The 14,823-nt window shown below is 41.0% G+C and overlaps 1 protein-coding gene across 5 annotated transcripts in view; it reads left to right on the forward strand.

Annotated features, from left to right (window-relative positions):
- The window catches only part of WDR70 (WD repeat domain 70), a 381,158-nt gene extending 366,862 nt beyond the window's left edge, over positions 1–14,296 (forward strand). For all 5 annotated transcript variants that reach the window (XM_003899590.5, XM_017959497.3, XM_021939307.2 and 2 more), the window contains one exon: positions 14,103–14,296. In XM_003899590.5, coding sequence (XP_003899639.2) covers positions 14,103–14,190 — 88 coding nt within the window. In that variant the 3' untranslated portion in view covers positions 14,191–14,296. The remainder of the gene's footprint in view (positions 1–14,102) is intronic.
- Positions 14,297–14,823: the final 527 nt, after the last annotated feature.

A 14,823-nucleotide genomic window follows, 5' to 3' on the forward strand; every position in this document is an offset into this window, starting at 1 on the left:
CTGTTCATTTCTTTTCTTCTTTTTCTTTTGGTTTCTCTTCTGCTTCATTTAGTTCATTTGATCCTCAATGGCTGATACTCTTTCTTCAGTTGATCCCGAGTCGGTTACTGAAGCTTGTGCATTTGTCGCGTATTTCTGGGTGCCATGTTTTCATCTCTTTCATTTGGTTGACCTTCTCTGCATTAATTACTCTAGCCATCAATTCTTCCACTTTTTTTCCAAGATTTTTAGTTTTCTTAGGTGCTAGATGCGTAATTCCTCCTTTAGCTCTGAAGTTTGATGGACTGAAGCCTTCTTCTCTCATCTGCGATGAAGTCCTTCTCGATCAACTTTGATCCGTTGCTGTGATGAGCTCGCTCGCGGGAGATCGCTCTTATTTTTTGAATTTCCAGCTTTTCTGCCCTGCTTTTCCCCATCTTTGTGGTTTTATCTGCCTCTGGTCATTGATATTGATGATGGTGGCCGATGCTGATGGGGTTTTGGTCAGGTGTCGCCTGTTTGATAGTTTTCCTTCTAACAGTCAAGGACCCTCAGCTCTATGAGTCTGTTGGAGTGCCGAGGTCCACTCCAGACCCTGTTTGCCTAGGTATGGCAGCAGAGGCTGCAGAGAATGGGAATATTGCTGAGCAGCAAGTGTACCTGTCTGATTCTTGCTTTGGAGGCTTCCTCTCAGGGTGTACTCAGCCTGTGAGGAGTTAATGAGGTGTCGAACTTCCCTTAGTGGGATGTCTCCCCAGTTAGGCTACTCAGAGTGCAGGTGCCAGAGCAGGCAGTCTGTCCCTTCTCAATTTCAACCTCCAGGTGTTGGGAGATCACTGCTTTCTCTTCAAGCTGTCAGACAGAGTCGTTTTGCATCTACAGAGGTTTTTCTGCTGCTTCTGTTATTACTGTGCCCTGTCCCAGAGGTGGGTCTACGAGACAGGCGGGTTTCCTTGAGGCTGCATGAGCTCCACCCAGTTCGAGCTTCCCAGCTGTTTACCCTATAGCCTCAGCAATAGGCTGACGCCCCTCCCCAGTCTCGCTACTGCCCTTTGCAGAGATGGCAGTCTGCTGTACAGCAATGAGGGGGCTCAGTGAGTGGGACCCTCCCGGCCAGGTGTGGGATCGCCCTTTCCTCCTGGTGTGCCTGTTTGCTTAAAGCAGTAGGTGGGGTTACCCAGTTATCCAGGTGTTGTGTCTCAGTTCCCCTGGCTAGGAAAAGGATTCCCTTTCCTTGGCTGGGTGGCGATGCCCTGGCCTGCTCCAGCTCTCTCGCTGGTTGGGCTGCAGCAGCTGACCAGCACCAGGTTAATCCCGGCACTTTCCTAGTGAGATGAACCCCAGTACCTCAGTTGAAAATGCAGAAATCACCCGGTCTTCTGTCCTTTCCTTTTCTAGGAGTTGGAGACTGGAGCTGTTGCTATTCGGCCATCTTGCTCGGCCCCTCCAGCCTTTCTTCTCCTGTTAGCTTTAAAAGCAGGAATTTGTGGATCAGCTTTTAAGTGTTTTCAAATCCATTAACATTTTATCTCTTTGTATCTGTCATTTTACTTTTGCTTGATGTTGTTGATTTATTTTTATAGTAGTTTTCTGTGCCAAGGGCAAATTAGGCCATCCCCCAGGGAAGAAATCTCCTGGTTGTAGTCCTAACATTGCTAGAGGTTGCCTAATCATCTGTTCCTCATTGTTTTGATAAAGTGGTGACTAAAGAAATCCATTTAAAATGCCCTAGATAGTTCTGAATTGAATTTTTAAAGTATTTCTCATATGTGGATTTCTAAACTTTTTCAAAAGAATAACTGCTGGAAATAAATTCAAAGATAAAAATTGCTAAAAAGAATAGCTAGAATGTTTAAAGCTATGATTCTTTCACTGTGCTCCTACAAAACACTGGTGTTCCTTAGGCTTGGTAGAGATGTTCAGTGTGTTAAAGTTGAATAATCTTTTCTTGAAGAACCTAGTCTTTATTCAGCAAACAACACACAGCTCTCATTAAAGGTTCTGAACTATGCTGTAAGAATGTTGGTTTTGAGGGCAGAATGGATTGGAATGAGAGAAAATTTCTTCTGCGGGCCATACTTTGCTTCACTTCTCCATGCCTAACTCCCCAAAATCAAAGACCACTCCTTTAAGGTTGGGCCTGAGAGTGCAACCCCAAATTTTATTCCTACTATTCAGTAGCATCATACAGGACCAACTTTTCCAGACATGAGAAATATTTTCCCCAGTTGGAGGAAGCTCCTCATGTGTAAAAGTTTGTTAAAAACACAGATTCTTACTCCACAGCCTTGTTTTAAAGCTCTGTTTTCCTCCCTTCTTTGCCAAGCTAGGGGAGGGATGGAGCTCTCAAAAGGTACTGCTCACTATGGTCCACCAACCAGTGCTGATGAAGTAAATGTAGAATTCAGAGGAAGACTTTGGACATTTTATAGCAATTTGATATATCTGTTGAATCTATTAAAAACCTAGATTTGTATTTTGTAGTCTGTAAATTTTATGTTTCTAGAAATATAATATTTGTCTGCAGAGTCCTGGAAATTAGAAAACAAAGACTGGCCCTCCACCACAGACGGTTTGAGAAGCAGTACCCTAGGCACTGCTCTAGATTGGAGGCTGACGCCCTCTCCAAGGCACCTCCTTTTTGTCCCAGGAAGGGGATTTGTTCTTCCTTACTCCCAAGCCCAAGAGCCTAGTTCTTCTTTTTTTTTTTTTTTTTTTTTATTTAAAAAAGTCTAATTTTGGTAGAATAAACATGAGATAAAACTTACCATCTTAACCATGTCTAAGTATATAGTTCGTTAGTGTTAAGTACATTCATATTGTTGTGCAAACTCTCCAGAACTCTTCATCTTCCCAAACTAAAACTCTATATCCATGAAACCAGCTGTCTCCAACCTTTTTGGCACCAGGGACTAGTTTCGTGGAAGACAATTTTTCCATGGAATGGGAAGTGGTAGGATATGGTTTTGGGATGAAACTGTCCCACCTCAGATCATCAGGCATTAGCTTCTTATAAGGAGCACGCCACCTAGATCCCTCACATGTGCAGTTCACAATAGGGTTCATGCTCCTTTGAGAATCTAATGCCGTCACTGATCTTACAGAAGGTGGCGCTCAGGTGGTAATATTAGCCCACTTGCCCACTGCTCAACTCATGCTGGGCAGCCTGGTTCCTAACAGGACATGGACCAACGGTAGTCTGGGGGTTGGGGACCCCTGCATTAAACAACTCTCCATTTCACCCTCCACCCAGTTTCTGGTAACCACCATTCTACTTTTTAACTGTGGATTTGACTACTCTATACTTCATGTAAGTGGAATCAAACAGTTTTTGTCTTTTTGTGACTGGCCAATTTCACTTAGCGTACTGTCTTCAGGGCTCATCTGTATTACAGCATGTTACCAGAATTTCCTTCCTTTTTCAGGATGAATGATATTCCATTTATGTATATACCATATCTTATCAGTGTATAGTTGAGTTGCTTCTACTCTTTGGCTGTTGTGAATAATGCTGCCATGAGCATAACTGTGCAAATATCTCTGTAAAATTATGTTTTCAGTTTTGGAGGGTATATACCCAGAAATGGAATTGCTGGATCACATGGCAATTCTATTTTTAATTTTTTGAGGAACCACCACACTGTTTTCCGTAGTGTCTGTGCCATTTTACATTACTATCTGTAGCATGCAAGGGTTCCAGTTTCTCTGCATCCTGGCCAATACTTGTTATTATCTGTTTTGTTTTTTTTCTCAACAGTAGCCATTCTTGTGGTGAGGTGGTATCTCATTGTGGTTGAGGTCTGCAGTTCCCTAATCATTAATGATATTGAGCATCTTTTCATGCACTTTTTGGCTATTTGTATATCTTTGGAGAAATGCCTATTCAAGTTCTTTGCCCATTTTAAAAATTTGTTGTTGTTGTTGTTGGAGTTCTTTATATATTCTGGATATTAATCCTTTGTCAGGTTATATGATTTGCAAATATTTTCTCCCATTCTGCCTTTCCACTCTGTCAGTTGTGTCCTTTGAAGCACAGAAGTTTTTAATTTTGATGTGGTCCAGTTTATACACTTGCCAACACCAGGTGTTGATGGGAGCCGAGTTCTTACACTCAATTATTCCCCTACCTGACCAACAGAATGAAGAAGCAGGTGGTAAACAAGCATTGGGAAAATTGCCAGGAAAATGTAGAGTTTATTGCCTTGGTTTTGGCAATCTGGGGAAAGGGGACCATTACAGCTTTCAAGTTAGATGTCATGACTTGAAATATCACATGAAATATTATGGGCAGGGCCAAGATGGCCAACTAGAAGCAGTGGTGTTCAGAGGTTCCCGTCGGAAAAAAAACCGTAACAAGCATGTGAATCCTTCACCAGCAACCAAGGTATCCAGGTTCTCTCATCAAAATTGACTAGAAGGCTGGTGTGTCCCACAGAAGGAAGGGCAATGTGGTGCAATGACCCACCTGAGAGCCACACAGGGAAGGGGAACTCTCTCCCCTCAGCTAAGGGAGGCGGTGAGTGAGCACGCTATCCAGCTGGGGAAACTGCTTTTCCCATGGAACTGTGCAACCCACAGATCAGAAGATCCTACTTGAGACCCAGGCCACCGGGGCCTAGCATCCCAACCCCGGAATGTGCAGATGTGCAGATTCTTACAGCCTCTCAGCTGGAATCTGCTTAAGCCTACCGAACTCCCAGGGGAAGGGGTTACCAGCACTTTCTGTGGCTGCCTGCTGTCTATTGGCTCCTTCGGGGAGGGGCAGCAGCTAGCACTGGGACTAGCAACTGCCTAACACTCTAAGCTCTCTGGGTGGGGGAAGGGCAGCACCCATTTCTATAACTCCAGGCTGCACTTTTCCCCTGCTGGAGTCAGGAAGGCTGGACGGCTTGGTCCCAAGACTTGTCCCCACAGCCCAACACACCAGCTGTGGCAGTCTGTGGCCAGAGTGCCTCTTCAGGTCTAACCCTGACCCATTCTTCCTCAGTGGGCATGGCTTCCCTGCAGGATCTCCAGTAACTCCAGCCAGAGTCTCAGGGACAGAATTGGGATCTCCCTGGGCCTGAGCCCCTAGTGGGAGGGGTGGCCTTAGTCTCTGCAGACCAGCAAACTTAGCCTCTTCCCCTGGTAGTTCTGAGGAATCCAGGTAGCCCAGACGAGTGGGTTTCCCTCCAGCGAAACACACCCGCTCCACCAAGGGACAAAGTGCTTCGTTAAATGGGTCCTGCTCCCCATGCCACCCAACTGGGTGAGACCCTCCAACAGAGATCGTTAGACACACTATGCAAGAGCAATCCTACTGGCATCAGGTTGTTGCCCCTCGAGGTTAGAGGTCCTAGAAGAAGGAGCAGGCACCCACCTTGGCTGCCCTCCAGCCCCCTTGAGTGACATCTCCAGGCACGGGAGCAAATCAGATGAATGGGGCCTGAAGTGAACCCCCAGCAAACTGCAGCAGCTCTAGAGAAGAGGGCCCTGATTATTGAAAGAAAAACAAGTAGAAGGTGACAACAACAGCATCAACAACGATAAAAAGGCCCCACAAAAACCCCATCCAAGCATCAGTAGCCTCAAAGACCGAAACTAGACAAACTCATGAAAATGAGAAAGAATCAACAAAAAAATGCTGAAAACCCAAAAGACCAGAGTGCCTCTTCTCCTCCAAATTATTGTGTCATCTCTCCATCAAGGGTACAGAACTGGATGGAGGATCAGATGGACAAACTGACAGAGGTAGGCTTCGGAAAATGGGTAATAAAAAACTATGATGAGCTAAAGGAGCATGCCCTTACCTAATGCAAAGAAGCTAAGAAGCTTGATAAAAGGTTGGAGGAGGAATTGCTAACTAGAATAACCAGTTTAGAGAGGAACATAAACGACCTGATGGAGCTGAAAAACACAGCACAGGAACTTTGTGAAGCATACACAAGTATCAACAGCCAAATCGACCAAGCGGAAGAAAGGATATCAGGGTTTGAAGACCACCTTACCGAAATAAGACATGCAGACAAGAATAGAGAAAGAAGAATGAAAAGGACTGAACAAAGCCTCCAAGAAATATGGGACTTCATAAAAAAAAAAAAAAAGAACCTACAATTGATTGGAGTACCAGAGGGAGATGGGGAGAATGGAAACAAGCTGGAAAACACACTTCAGGATATTATCCAGGAGAACTTCCCCAACCTAGCAAGACAGGCCAACGTGCAAATTCAGGAAATACAGAGAACACCACTAAGATATTCCATGAGAAGATCAACCCTAAGACACTTAATCATTAGATTTTCCACGGTCAAACTGTTAAGGGCAGCCAGAGAGAAAGGCCAAGTCACCTACAAAGGGAAGCCCATCAGACCAACAACAGACCTCTCAGCAGAAGCTCTACAAGCCAGAAGAGATTGCAGGCCAATATCCAACATTCTTGAAGGGAAGAATTTTCAACCCAGAATTTCATATCCAGCCAAACTAAGCTTCATAAGTGAAGGAGAAATAAAATTCTTTCCAGACAAGCAAATGCTGAGGGATTTTGTTACCATGAAGCCTGCACTGCAAGAGCTCTTGAAAGAAGAACTAAATATGGAAAGGAAAAATGAATACCAGCCACTGCAAAAACACACCAAAATATAAAAACCACTGACACTACAAAGAAACTGCATCTAGTGTGCGAAGTAACCAAATAGCACCATGATGACAGGATTGAATTCACACATAATAACATTACTAACCTTAAATGTAAATGGGCTAAATGTCCCAATTAAAAGATAGACACAGACTGGCAAATTGGATAAGGAGTCAAGACCCATTGGTGTGCTGTATTCAGGAGACCCATCTCATGTGCAGAGACACACACAGGCTCAAAATAAAGGGATGGAGGAAAATCTACCAAGTAAATGGAAAGCAAAAAAAGCAGGGGTTGCAGTCCTAGTCTCTGACAAAACAGACTTGAAACCAACAAAGTTAAAAAAAGACAAAGAAGGGCATTGCATAATGGTAAAGGGAACAATTCAACAAGAAGAGCTAACTATTCTGAATATATATGTACCCAATACAGGAGCACCCAGATTCATAAAACAAGTTCTTAGGGACCTATGAAGAGACTTAGACTCCCACACATTAATAGTGGGAGACTTTAACACCCCACTGTCAGTATTAGAGAGATCAATGAGACAGAAAATTAACAAGGAAATTCAGGACTTGAACTCAGCTCTCGATCAAATGGACCTAGTAGACGTCTACAGAACTCTCTACCCCAAATCAGCAGAATATACATTCTTCCCAGTTCCACATGGCACTTATTCTAAAATTGACCACATAATTGGAAGTAAAGCACTCCTCAGCAAATGCGAAAGAACTGAAATAATAACAGCCTCTCAGACCTCAGTGCAGTCAAATTAGAGCTCACAATTAAGAAACTCACTCAAAACCACAAATTTCATGGAAATTGTGAAAAACAGCCTGCTCCTTAATGACTCCTGGGTAGAGCATGAAATTGAGGCAGAAATAAAGAAGTTCTTTGAAACCAATAAGAACAAAGAGACAATTTTCCAGAATCTCTAGAACACAGCTAAAGCAGTATTAAGAGGGACATTTATAGCACTAAATGCCCACATTAGAAAGCTAGAAAGATCTCAAATCGACACCCTAACATCACAATTAAAAGAGCTAGAGCGGCAAGAGCAAACTAATCCAAAAGCTAGCAGAAAAGAAGAAATAACTAAGAGAAGAATTGAAGGAGATAGAGACATGAAAAACCCTCCAAAAAGTCAACAAATCCCAGAGCCGATTTTTTGAAAACATTAACAAAATAGACCGCTAGCTAGACTATTAAGGAGAGAGAAGAATCAAATAGACACAATAAAAAATAATAAAAGGGATATCACCACTGACCCCACAGAAATACAGACTATCATCAGATAATCTGTATTTGAACAACTCTAAGCAAATAAACTAGAAAATCTAGAAGAAATAGACGAATTCTTGGACATATACACCCTCCCAAGACTAACCCAGGAAAAAGTCGAATCCCTGAATAGACCAGTAACAAGTTCTGAAATTGAGGCAGTAATTAATAGCCTGTCAACTAGAAAAAGCCCACAACCAGATGATTCACAGCCAAATTCTGCCAGAAGTATGAAGAGAAACTGGTACCATTCCTTCTGAAACTATTCCAAACAATTGAAAAGGAGGGACTCCTCCCTAACTCATTTTGTGAAGCCAGCATCATCCTGATACCAAAACCAAGAAGAGACACACACACACAAAAGAAAACTTCAGGCCAATGTCCCTGATGAACATTGATGCAAAAATCCTCAATAAAATACTGCCAAACCGAACCCAGCAGCACATCAAAAAAACGTATCCACCATCATCAAGTCAGCTTCATCCCTGGGATGCAAAGCTAGTTCAACATACATAAATTAGTAAACATTATCCATCACATAAACAGATCCAAAGACAAAAACCAAAAACATACTTACAAGAAAAAAAAACAACCCCATCAAAAAGTGGGCAAAAGATATCAACAGACACTTCTCAAAAGAAGACATTTACACTGCCAACAAACATGTGAAAAACATCATTGATCAACATCACTAATCATCAGAGAAATGCAAATAAAACCATGAGATACCATCTCACGCCAGTCAGAATGACGATTATTAAAAAATCAGGAAGAATAAATGCCAGGAGGCTGTGGAGAAATAAGAACACTTTGATTATCTCAATGGATGCAGAAAAGGCCTTAGATAAAATTCAACACCCCTTCATTTTAAAAACTGTCAATAAACTAGATGTTGATGGAACGTATCTCAAAATAATAAGAGCTATTTATGACAAACCCACAGCCAATATTACATTGAATGGGCAAAAGCTGCAAGCATTACCTTTGAAAACTGATACAAGACAAGGATGCCCTCTCTCACCACTCCTATTCAACATAGTACTGGAAGTTCTGGCCAGGGCAATCAGGCAAGAGAAAAGTATTTAGACAGGAAGAGAGGAAATAAGTTGTCTCTATTTGCAGATAACATGATTTTATGTTTAGAAAACCTCATCATTTCAACCCAAAAACTTCTTGAACTGATAAGCAACTTCAGCAAAGTCTCAGGATACAAAATCATTGTGCAAAAATCACAAGCAATCCTTTACACCAACAATAGACAAGCAGAGAGCCAAATTGTGAATAAACTCCCATTCACAGTCGCTACAAAGAGAATAAAATACCTAGGAATACAGCTAGCAAGGGATGTGAAGAACCTCTTCAAGGAGAACTAGAAACCACTGCTCAAGGAAATAAGAGAGGACACAAACAAATCCTTCCTCGTGGATAGGAAGAATCAATATTGTGAAAATGGCCATACTGCCCAAATTAATTTATAGAGTCAATGCTATTCCAATCCAACTACCATTGACATTCTTCACAGAATTAGAAAAAACTATTTTAAATTTCATATGGAATCAAAGAAGAACCCATATAGCCAAGACAATCCTAAGCAAAAAGAACAAAGCTAGAGGCATCATGCTACCTGACTTTAAATGTACTACAAGGTTACAGTAACCAAAACAGCATGGTACTGGTACCAAAACAGACATATAGACCAATGGAGCAGAACAGAGGCCTCAGAAACATACACATCTACAACCATCTGATCTTCGACAAACCTGAAAAAACAAGCAATGGGAAAACGATCTCCTATTCAGTAAATGGTGTTGGGAAAACTGGCTGGCCATATGCAGAAAGCTGAAACTGGACCCCTTCCTTATACCTTATACAGGAATTAACTCAAGACAGATTCGACTTAAATGTAAAATTTCAAACCATAAAAACCCTAGAAGAAAACCCAGGCAATACCATTCCTAGGATATAGGCATGGGCAAAGACTTCATGACAAAAATGCCAAAAGCTATTGCAGCAAAAGCCAAAATTGACAAATGGGATCTAATTAAACTTAAAGAGCTTCTGCACAGCAAAAGAAACTATAATCAGAGTTAACAGGCAACCTACAGAATGGGAGAAAATTTTTGCAATCTACCCATCTGACAAAGGTCTAATATCCAGAATTTACAAGGAACTTAAACATATTTACAAGAAAAAAACCCATAAAAAGTGGGCAAAGGATATCAACGGACAATTCTAAAAAGAAGACATTTATGTGGCCAACAAACACGAAAAAAAGTTGAACATCGCTAATCACCAGAGAAATGCATATCAAAACCGCAATGAGATCCCACCTCATGCCAGTGAGAATGGCGATTAAAAAGTCAGGAAACAATAGATGCTGGCAAGGCTGTGGAGAAATAAGAACACTTTACACTGTTGGTGGGAATGTAAATTAGTTCAACCATTGAGGTAGACAGTATGGCAATTCCTTAAGGATCTGGAACCAGAAATACCATTTGACCCAGCAATCCCATTGCTAGGTATATACCCAAAGGAATATAAATCATCCTACTCTAAAGAGACATGTACACGTATGTTTATTGCAGCACTGTTTATAGTAACAAAGACATGGAACTAACCCAAATGCCCATCAGTGATAGACTGGACAAAGAAGTATAGTATTCCATATGGAATACTCTGCAGTCATAAAAAGGAATGAGATCTGTTCTTTGCAGGGACATGGATGAAGCTGGAAGCCATCATCCTCAGCAAACTAACACAGGAACAGAAAACCAAACGCCTCATGTTCTCACTCATAAGTGGGAGTTGAACATTGAGAACACATGAACGCAGAGAGGGGAACACCACACACCAGGGCCTTTTTGAGGTTGTGGAGTAAGGGAAAGGAACTTAGAGGACAGGTCATACAGCAAACCACCATAACACATGTATACTGATGTAACAAACCTGCACATTCTGCACATATATCCCGTTTTGTTTGTTTGTTTGTTTTTTCTAGAAGAAAAAAAATATGCATACACATAATGTGGCCATTTTGCTGGCAGCATTATGATTAGTTCAAAAGTAGAAAGTAAATGTCATGGAGTTTTGCAAGAAGGAGTATGATGTTTAGCTGTCTTACCTTCCAAACAGCTTAATATTCCCTACATTTTAATTCCTAGTGGGGACCAAGGAAACTGTTGTGATCTAGTGATTGGAAATGACAGTTGAAGTGACCCTGATGCAAACGTTCACTCAATGAATTAATTGAGTTCAATGCTAGGTGAAAAAAAAATGCAATATCTCCTTTGAAAAACAAATATCTGTCCTTTTTTATTCTTTTTTCATGGCTGCTAGGAAATTCAGTGCTAAGTTTAATGCTCAATTACCCTTTCATTCCTTGGTTCTTTATTTTCTACCAATTTGTTTTTAGTTTCTTTACAAATCAACTTTATTGAGGTACAATTTACATACAATAAAATACAAAATGTACCCATTTCAAGTTTTGACCAATGCATACACCTGTGTAATCACCATTTCAGTCAAGATTATAGAACATTTCCATCCCACCAAAACATCCTCTCATGCCTCTTTCTAGCTGTTGTTATGTAGTTTCGTTGATTCTGTGTCCTTTAATGTTAGCCATCAACCTGCTACAGATACTTTTGGAAATAGATGGAGTATTAAAAAGACTATTATCTTGGTGGGCGTGGTGACTCATGCCTGTAATCACAGCACTTTGGGAGGCCAGGGTGGGCAGATTGCTTGAGACCAGCCTGGGCAACATAAGCAAGACCATGTCTCTACAAAACAATAAAAAAAAGTAATCAGACATGGTGGTGCACACCTGCAGTCCTGGCTACTGGGGAGGCTGAGGCAGGAGGATCACTTGAGCCCAGGAATTCAGTTACAGTGAGCTATGATTATGCCACTGCACTCTAGCCTAGGTGACAGAGAAAGACCCTGTCTCTAAAAAAAGAGTGATATAGTTTGGCTGTGTCGCCACCCAAATCTCATCTTGAATTGTAGCTCCCATAATTCCCACATTGTGGGAAGGACCTAGTGGGAGGTAATTGAATCATGGGAGCTGGTCTTTCCCATGCTGTTGTGATAGTGAATCTCACAAGATCTGATGGTTTTACAAAGGGCAGTTCCCCTGCACACACTCTCTTGTCTGCTGCCGTGTAAGACATAACTTTACTCCTCATTTGCCTTACGCCATGATTGTGAGGCCTCCCCAGGCAGGTGGAACTGTGAGTCCATTAAACCTCTTCCTTTTATAAATTACCCAGTCTTGGATATGTCTTTGTTAGCAGCGTGCAAACAGTCTAATACAGAGAATAACCCCTTAAATGAAATTGCCTTTTCAGACTTTACATTTCTTCCTGTAATTTGCCATTTAATTTCCTTTTTTACATCCAAGAAACCAGCATTGCAATTTCTTAGTAGTTAAATCTCATTACAACTATCATTGACGAGCTGGTGTCTTACGAAGCACTGCCAGATATCCTTGGAAGACCATGTTCCTTTTTTCCCCCTGAGAAGTTAAATTATCTAATTCAAAGGATTTTTTAACCTGGACAAATTTGTTCTTGAACAGATTTGTCCATACCTAACTGGTCAGCATCTTTACCAGAACATGAAATATGTAACAAGCACCAATTGCCTTGTTGTAGCATGTTAGAAAGCCAGTTAGGAATTCAGCAACTCATGGCCTATCAAAACCTGTAGCTGCTTTTTGAAATGTAGGAGCTGTGACCTGTGTATAGATATCGTAACAGTGTCTTAAAGTGACAACAAGAAGTTTAACCAACTGGGTTGTGTATGGGGACAGCTTGGGCTCTAGGTAGTTGTGTGAGGTAACTGGAGAGACAGGAATAATGATCAACTTATGCACGAGCAGTTCTAGTATATGACTTATGTCAGACAACATCAGCATGAGTTGTGGATGGTTTATGCTTCTTCCCCAGGATAATAAAAAAACAGCAAGAGGTAATACAAGGTTTATCCCGGTTTTCTTGCCAATCAAAGGAATTATAGTTGTCATTATTTTTACCATTCTGGAATTATGTGGATATAACAATTGAATTTTAAATGAAAATACAAGCTGAAATATATAACTGCAGATGTGCTTTAATGTTTCTTCATAATGTGATAGAGCTGTTTTTAAGAATAGAATCAGAGTAGCGTGACCGAAAGGGGCAGACATTATAACCGCTTGACATTTTCTTGGAGCTATTTCTTATGTGAGTAGTGTGAAAAGGGATGTCATTGAACCAGGTATGTTTACAAAGCACAGAAAGTCTGTGCAGATTGCTTGATGTACTATGTGGCAGTATTACAGCCATGTACCAGTGATGTGTCCTAAAATGCTTGGTATTTCCATACACTGGGCTGAGTGTGGGAATGCAGGGGATATTCATTTGTTTGCTTTGGTTTTTATTTTTGCAGGCTGAAATTCATTAGATAAGAAAACTAACTCAGGTTTTCCCATTTATGTGTACTATAAACACGTATTTGGACTATTGAAGTCTAGGGACAACCCAGAGAGCTTAATAAATGGTCTTACTAAAGATCGTGTAGATTCTTGCTTGGTGACTATAGTTTGTTCTTCCATACGGTCCCAGTTACCCTGGGTCAGGTGGAGGGTGGTTAGGATGTGTGACGTTCCACTGAATTTGATGCATTTTCACTTAATTTTTTTTTTTTTTTTGAGATGGAGTCTCGTTCTATTGCCCAGGCTGGAGTGCAGTGGCGGAATCTTGGCTCACTGGAAGCTCACCTCTTGGGTTCACACCATTCTCCTGCCTCAGCCTCCTGAGTAGCTGGGACTACAGGCGCCCACTACCACACCTGGCTAATTTTTTGTATTTTTAGTAGAGACAGAACTTCACCGTGTTAGCCAGGATGGTCTCAATCTCCTGACCTCGTGTTCCACCTGCCTTGGCCTCCCAAAGTGCTGGGATTACAGGCGTGAGCCATCGCGCCCGGCCCATTTTCATTTTATTTAAGGAAAGGATAGTGTGTACAGTCTGCCACAGTGGGTAAACCTTTAAAAGAATCTTTGGCTCTTTTCCTGAACATAATTAAATTTCCATTATCTTTTTCTTTGCCAGAAGTTTAATGATTTATATTTAATAATTGAGTTGTAATTTATTCCCCACTTTTGCTCCCACTCGATGAAGGAAGCAAAATCTAATGTAACAAATACTTTCTGACTAAATTTTTCCTTCTCTAACTTTTCTTTTAGGACTCAGCCCAAAACCATGTTTGCCCAAGTTGAATCTGATGATGAGGAAGCAAAGAATGAGCCAGAATGGAAAAAACGTAAAATTTGAAGAATCTCATTTGAAAGCTGTTTGCATGAGTGGGAGGGATATGGGACAGGTTTGAGGTTTTTTTTTTTTTAATGCTCTTGAAATTAAAAAAATTCATTTTTATGAATAGGTTTTGTCCTTTGCATTATTGAACTGGTCAAAAGTTTGGTAGCTAGGCTTCACTAAAATTGTGCTTAAATTTTCTTACCTGCAACTATTAAACTGATTACAGATAAACAAGAAGCAGATTCTTAGTCTATTACCAAGTACTTTAGGTATTTGGAAACTTTATTCAACAATTACTGGTCTTGTCCAGATTCTCATAACCATAGAGAGGAAAATGTACATTGAGATGTGCATCTGTCTTTAGCAATTCTAGGATCATAATATAGAAATAGAGATCAAAAAGTTTAATGTTTCTGTATAATTTCACAACAGTTGTTTACATGACTGTAAAAAATTAGGCTGAGTTCAAACCAAATGCATTGCCGTACTAGGAAAGAATATGTATCTCATTATTCTTCAACAGCAGAATACAGTGGTCAGGAGTTAGGAGTGAGCTTTGAAGTCAGACTCATGTGGATTCAAGTCCTGGCTTTGCTCTTTACTTCTGGGTCATCTTAAGAGAGTTATTTAATTTTCTAGCCTCAGATG

Source organism: Papio anubis, chromosome 5 (genome assembly GCF_008728515.1).
Source record: "Papio anubis isolate 15944 chromosome 5, Panubis1.0, whole genome shotgun sequence".
In the NCBI taxonomy this organism is placed as follows: Eukaryota; Metazoa; Chordata; class Mammalia; order Primates; family Cercopithecidae; genus Papio; species Papio anubis.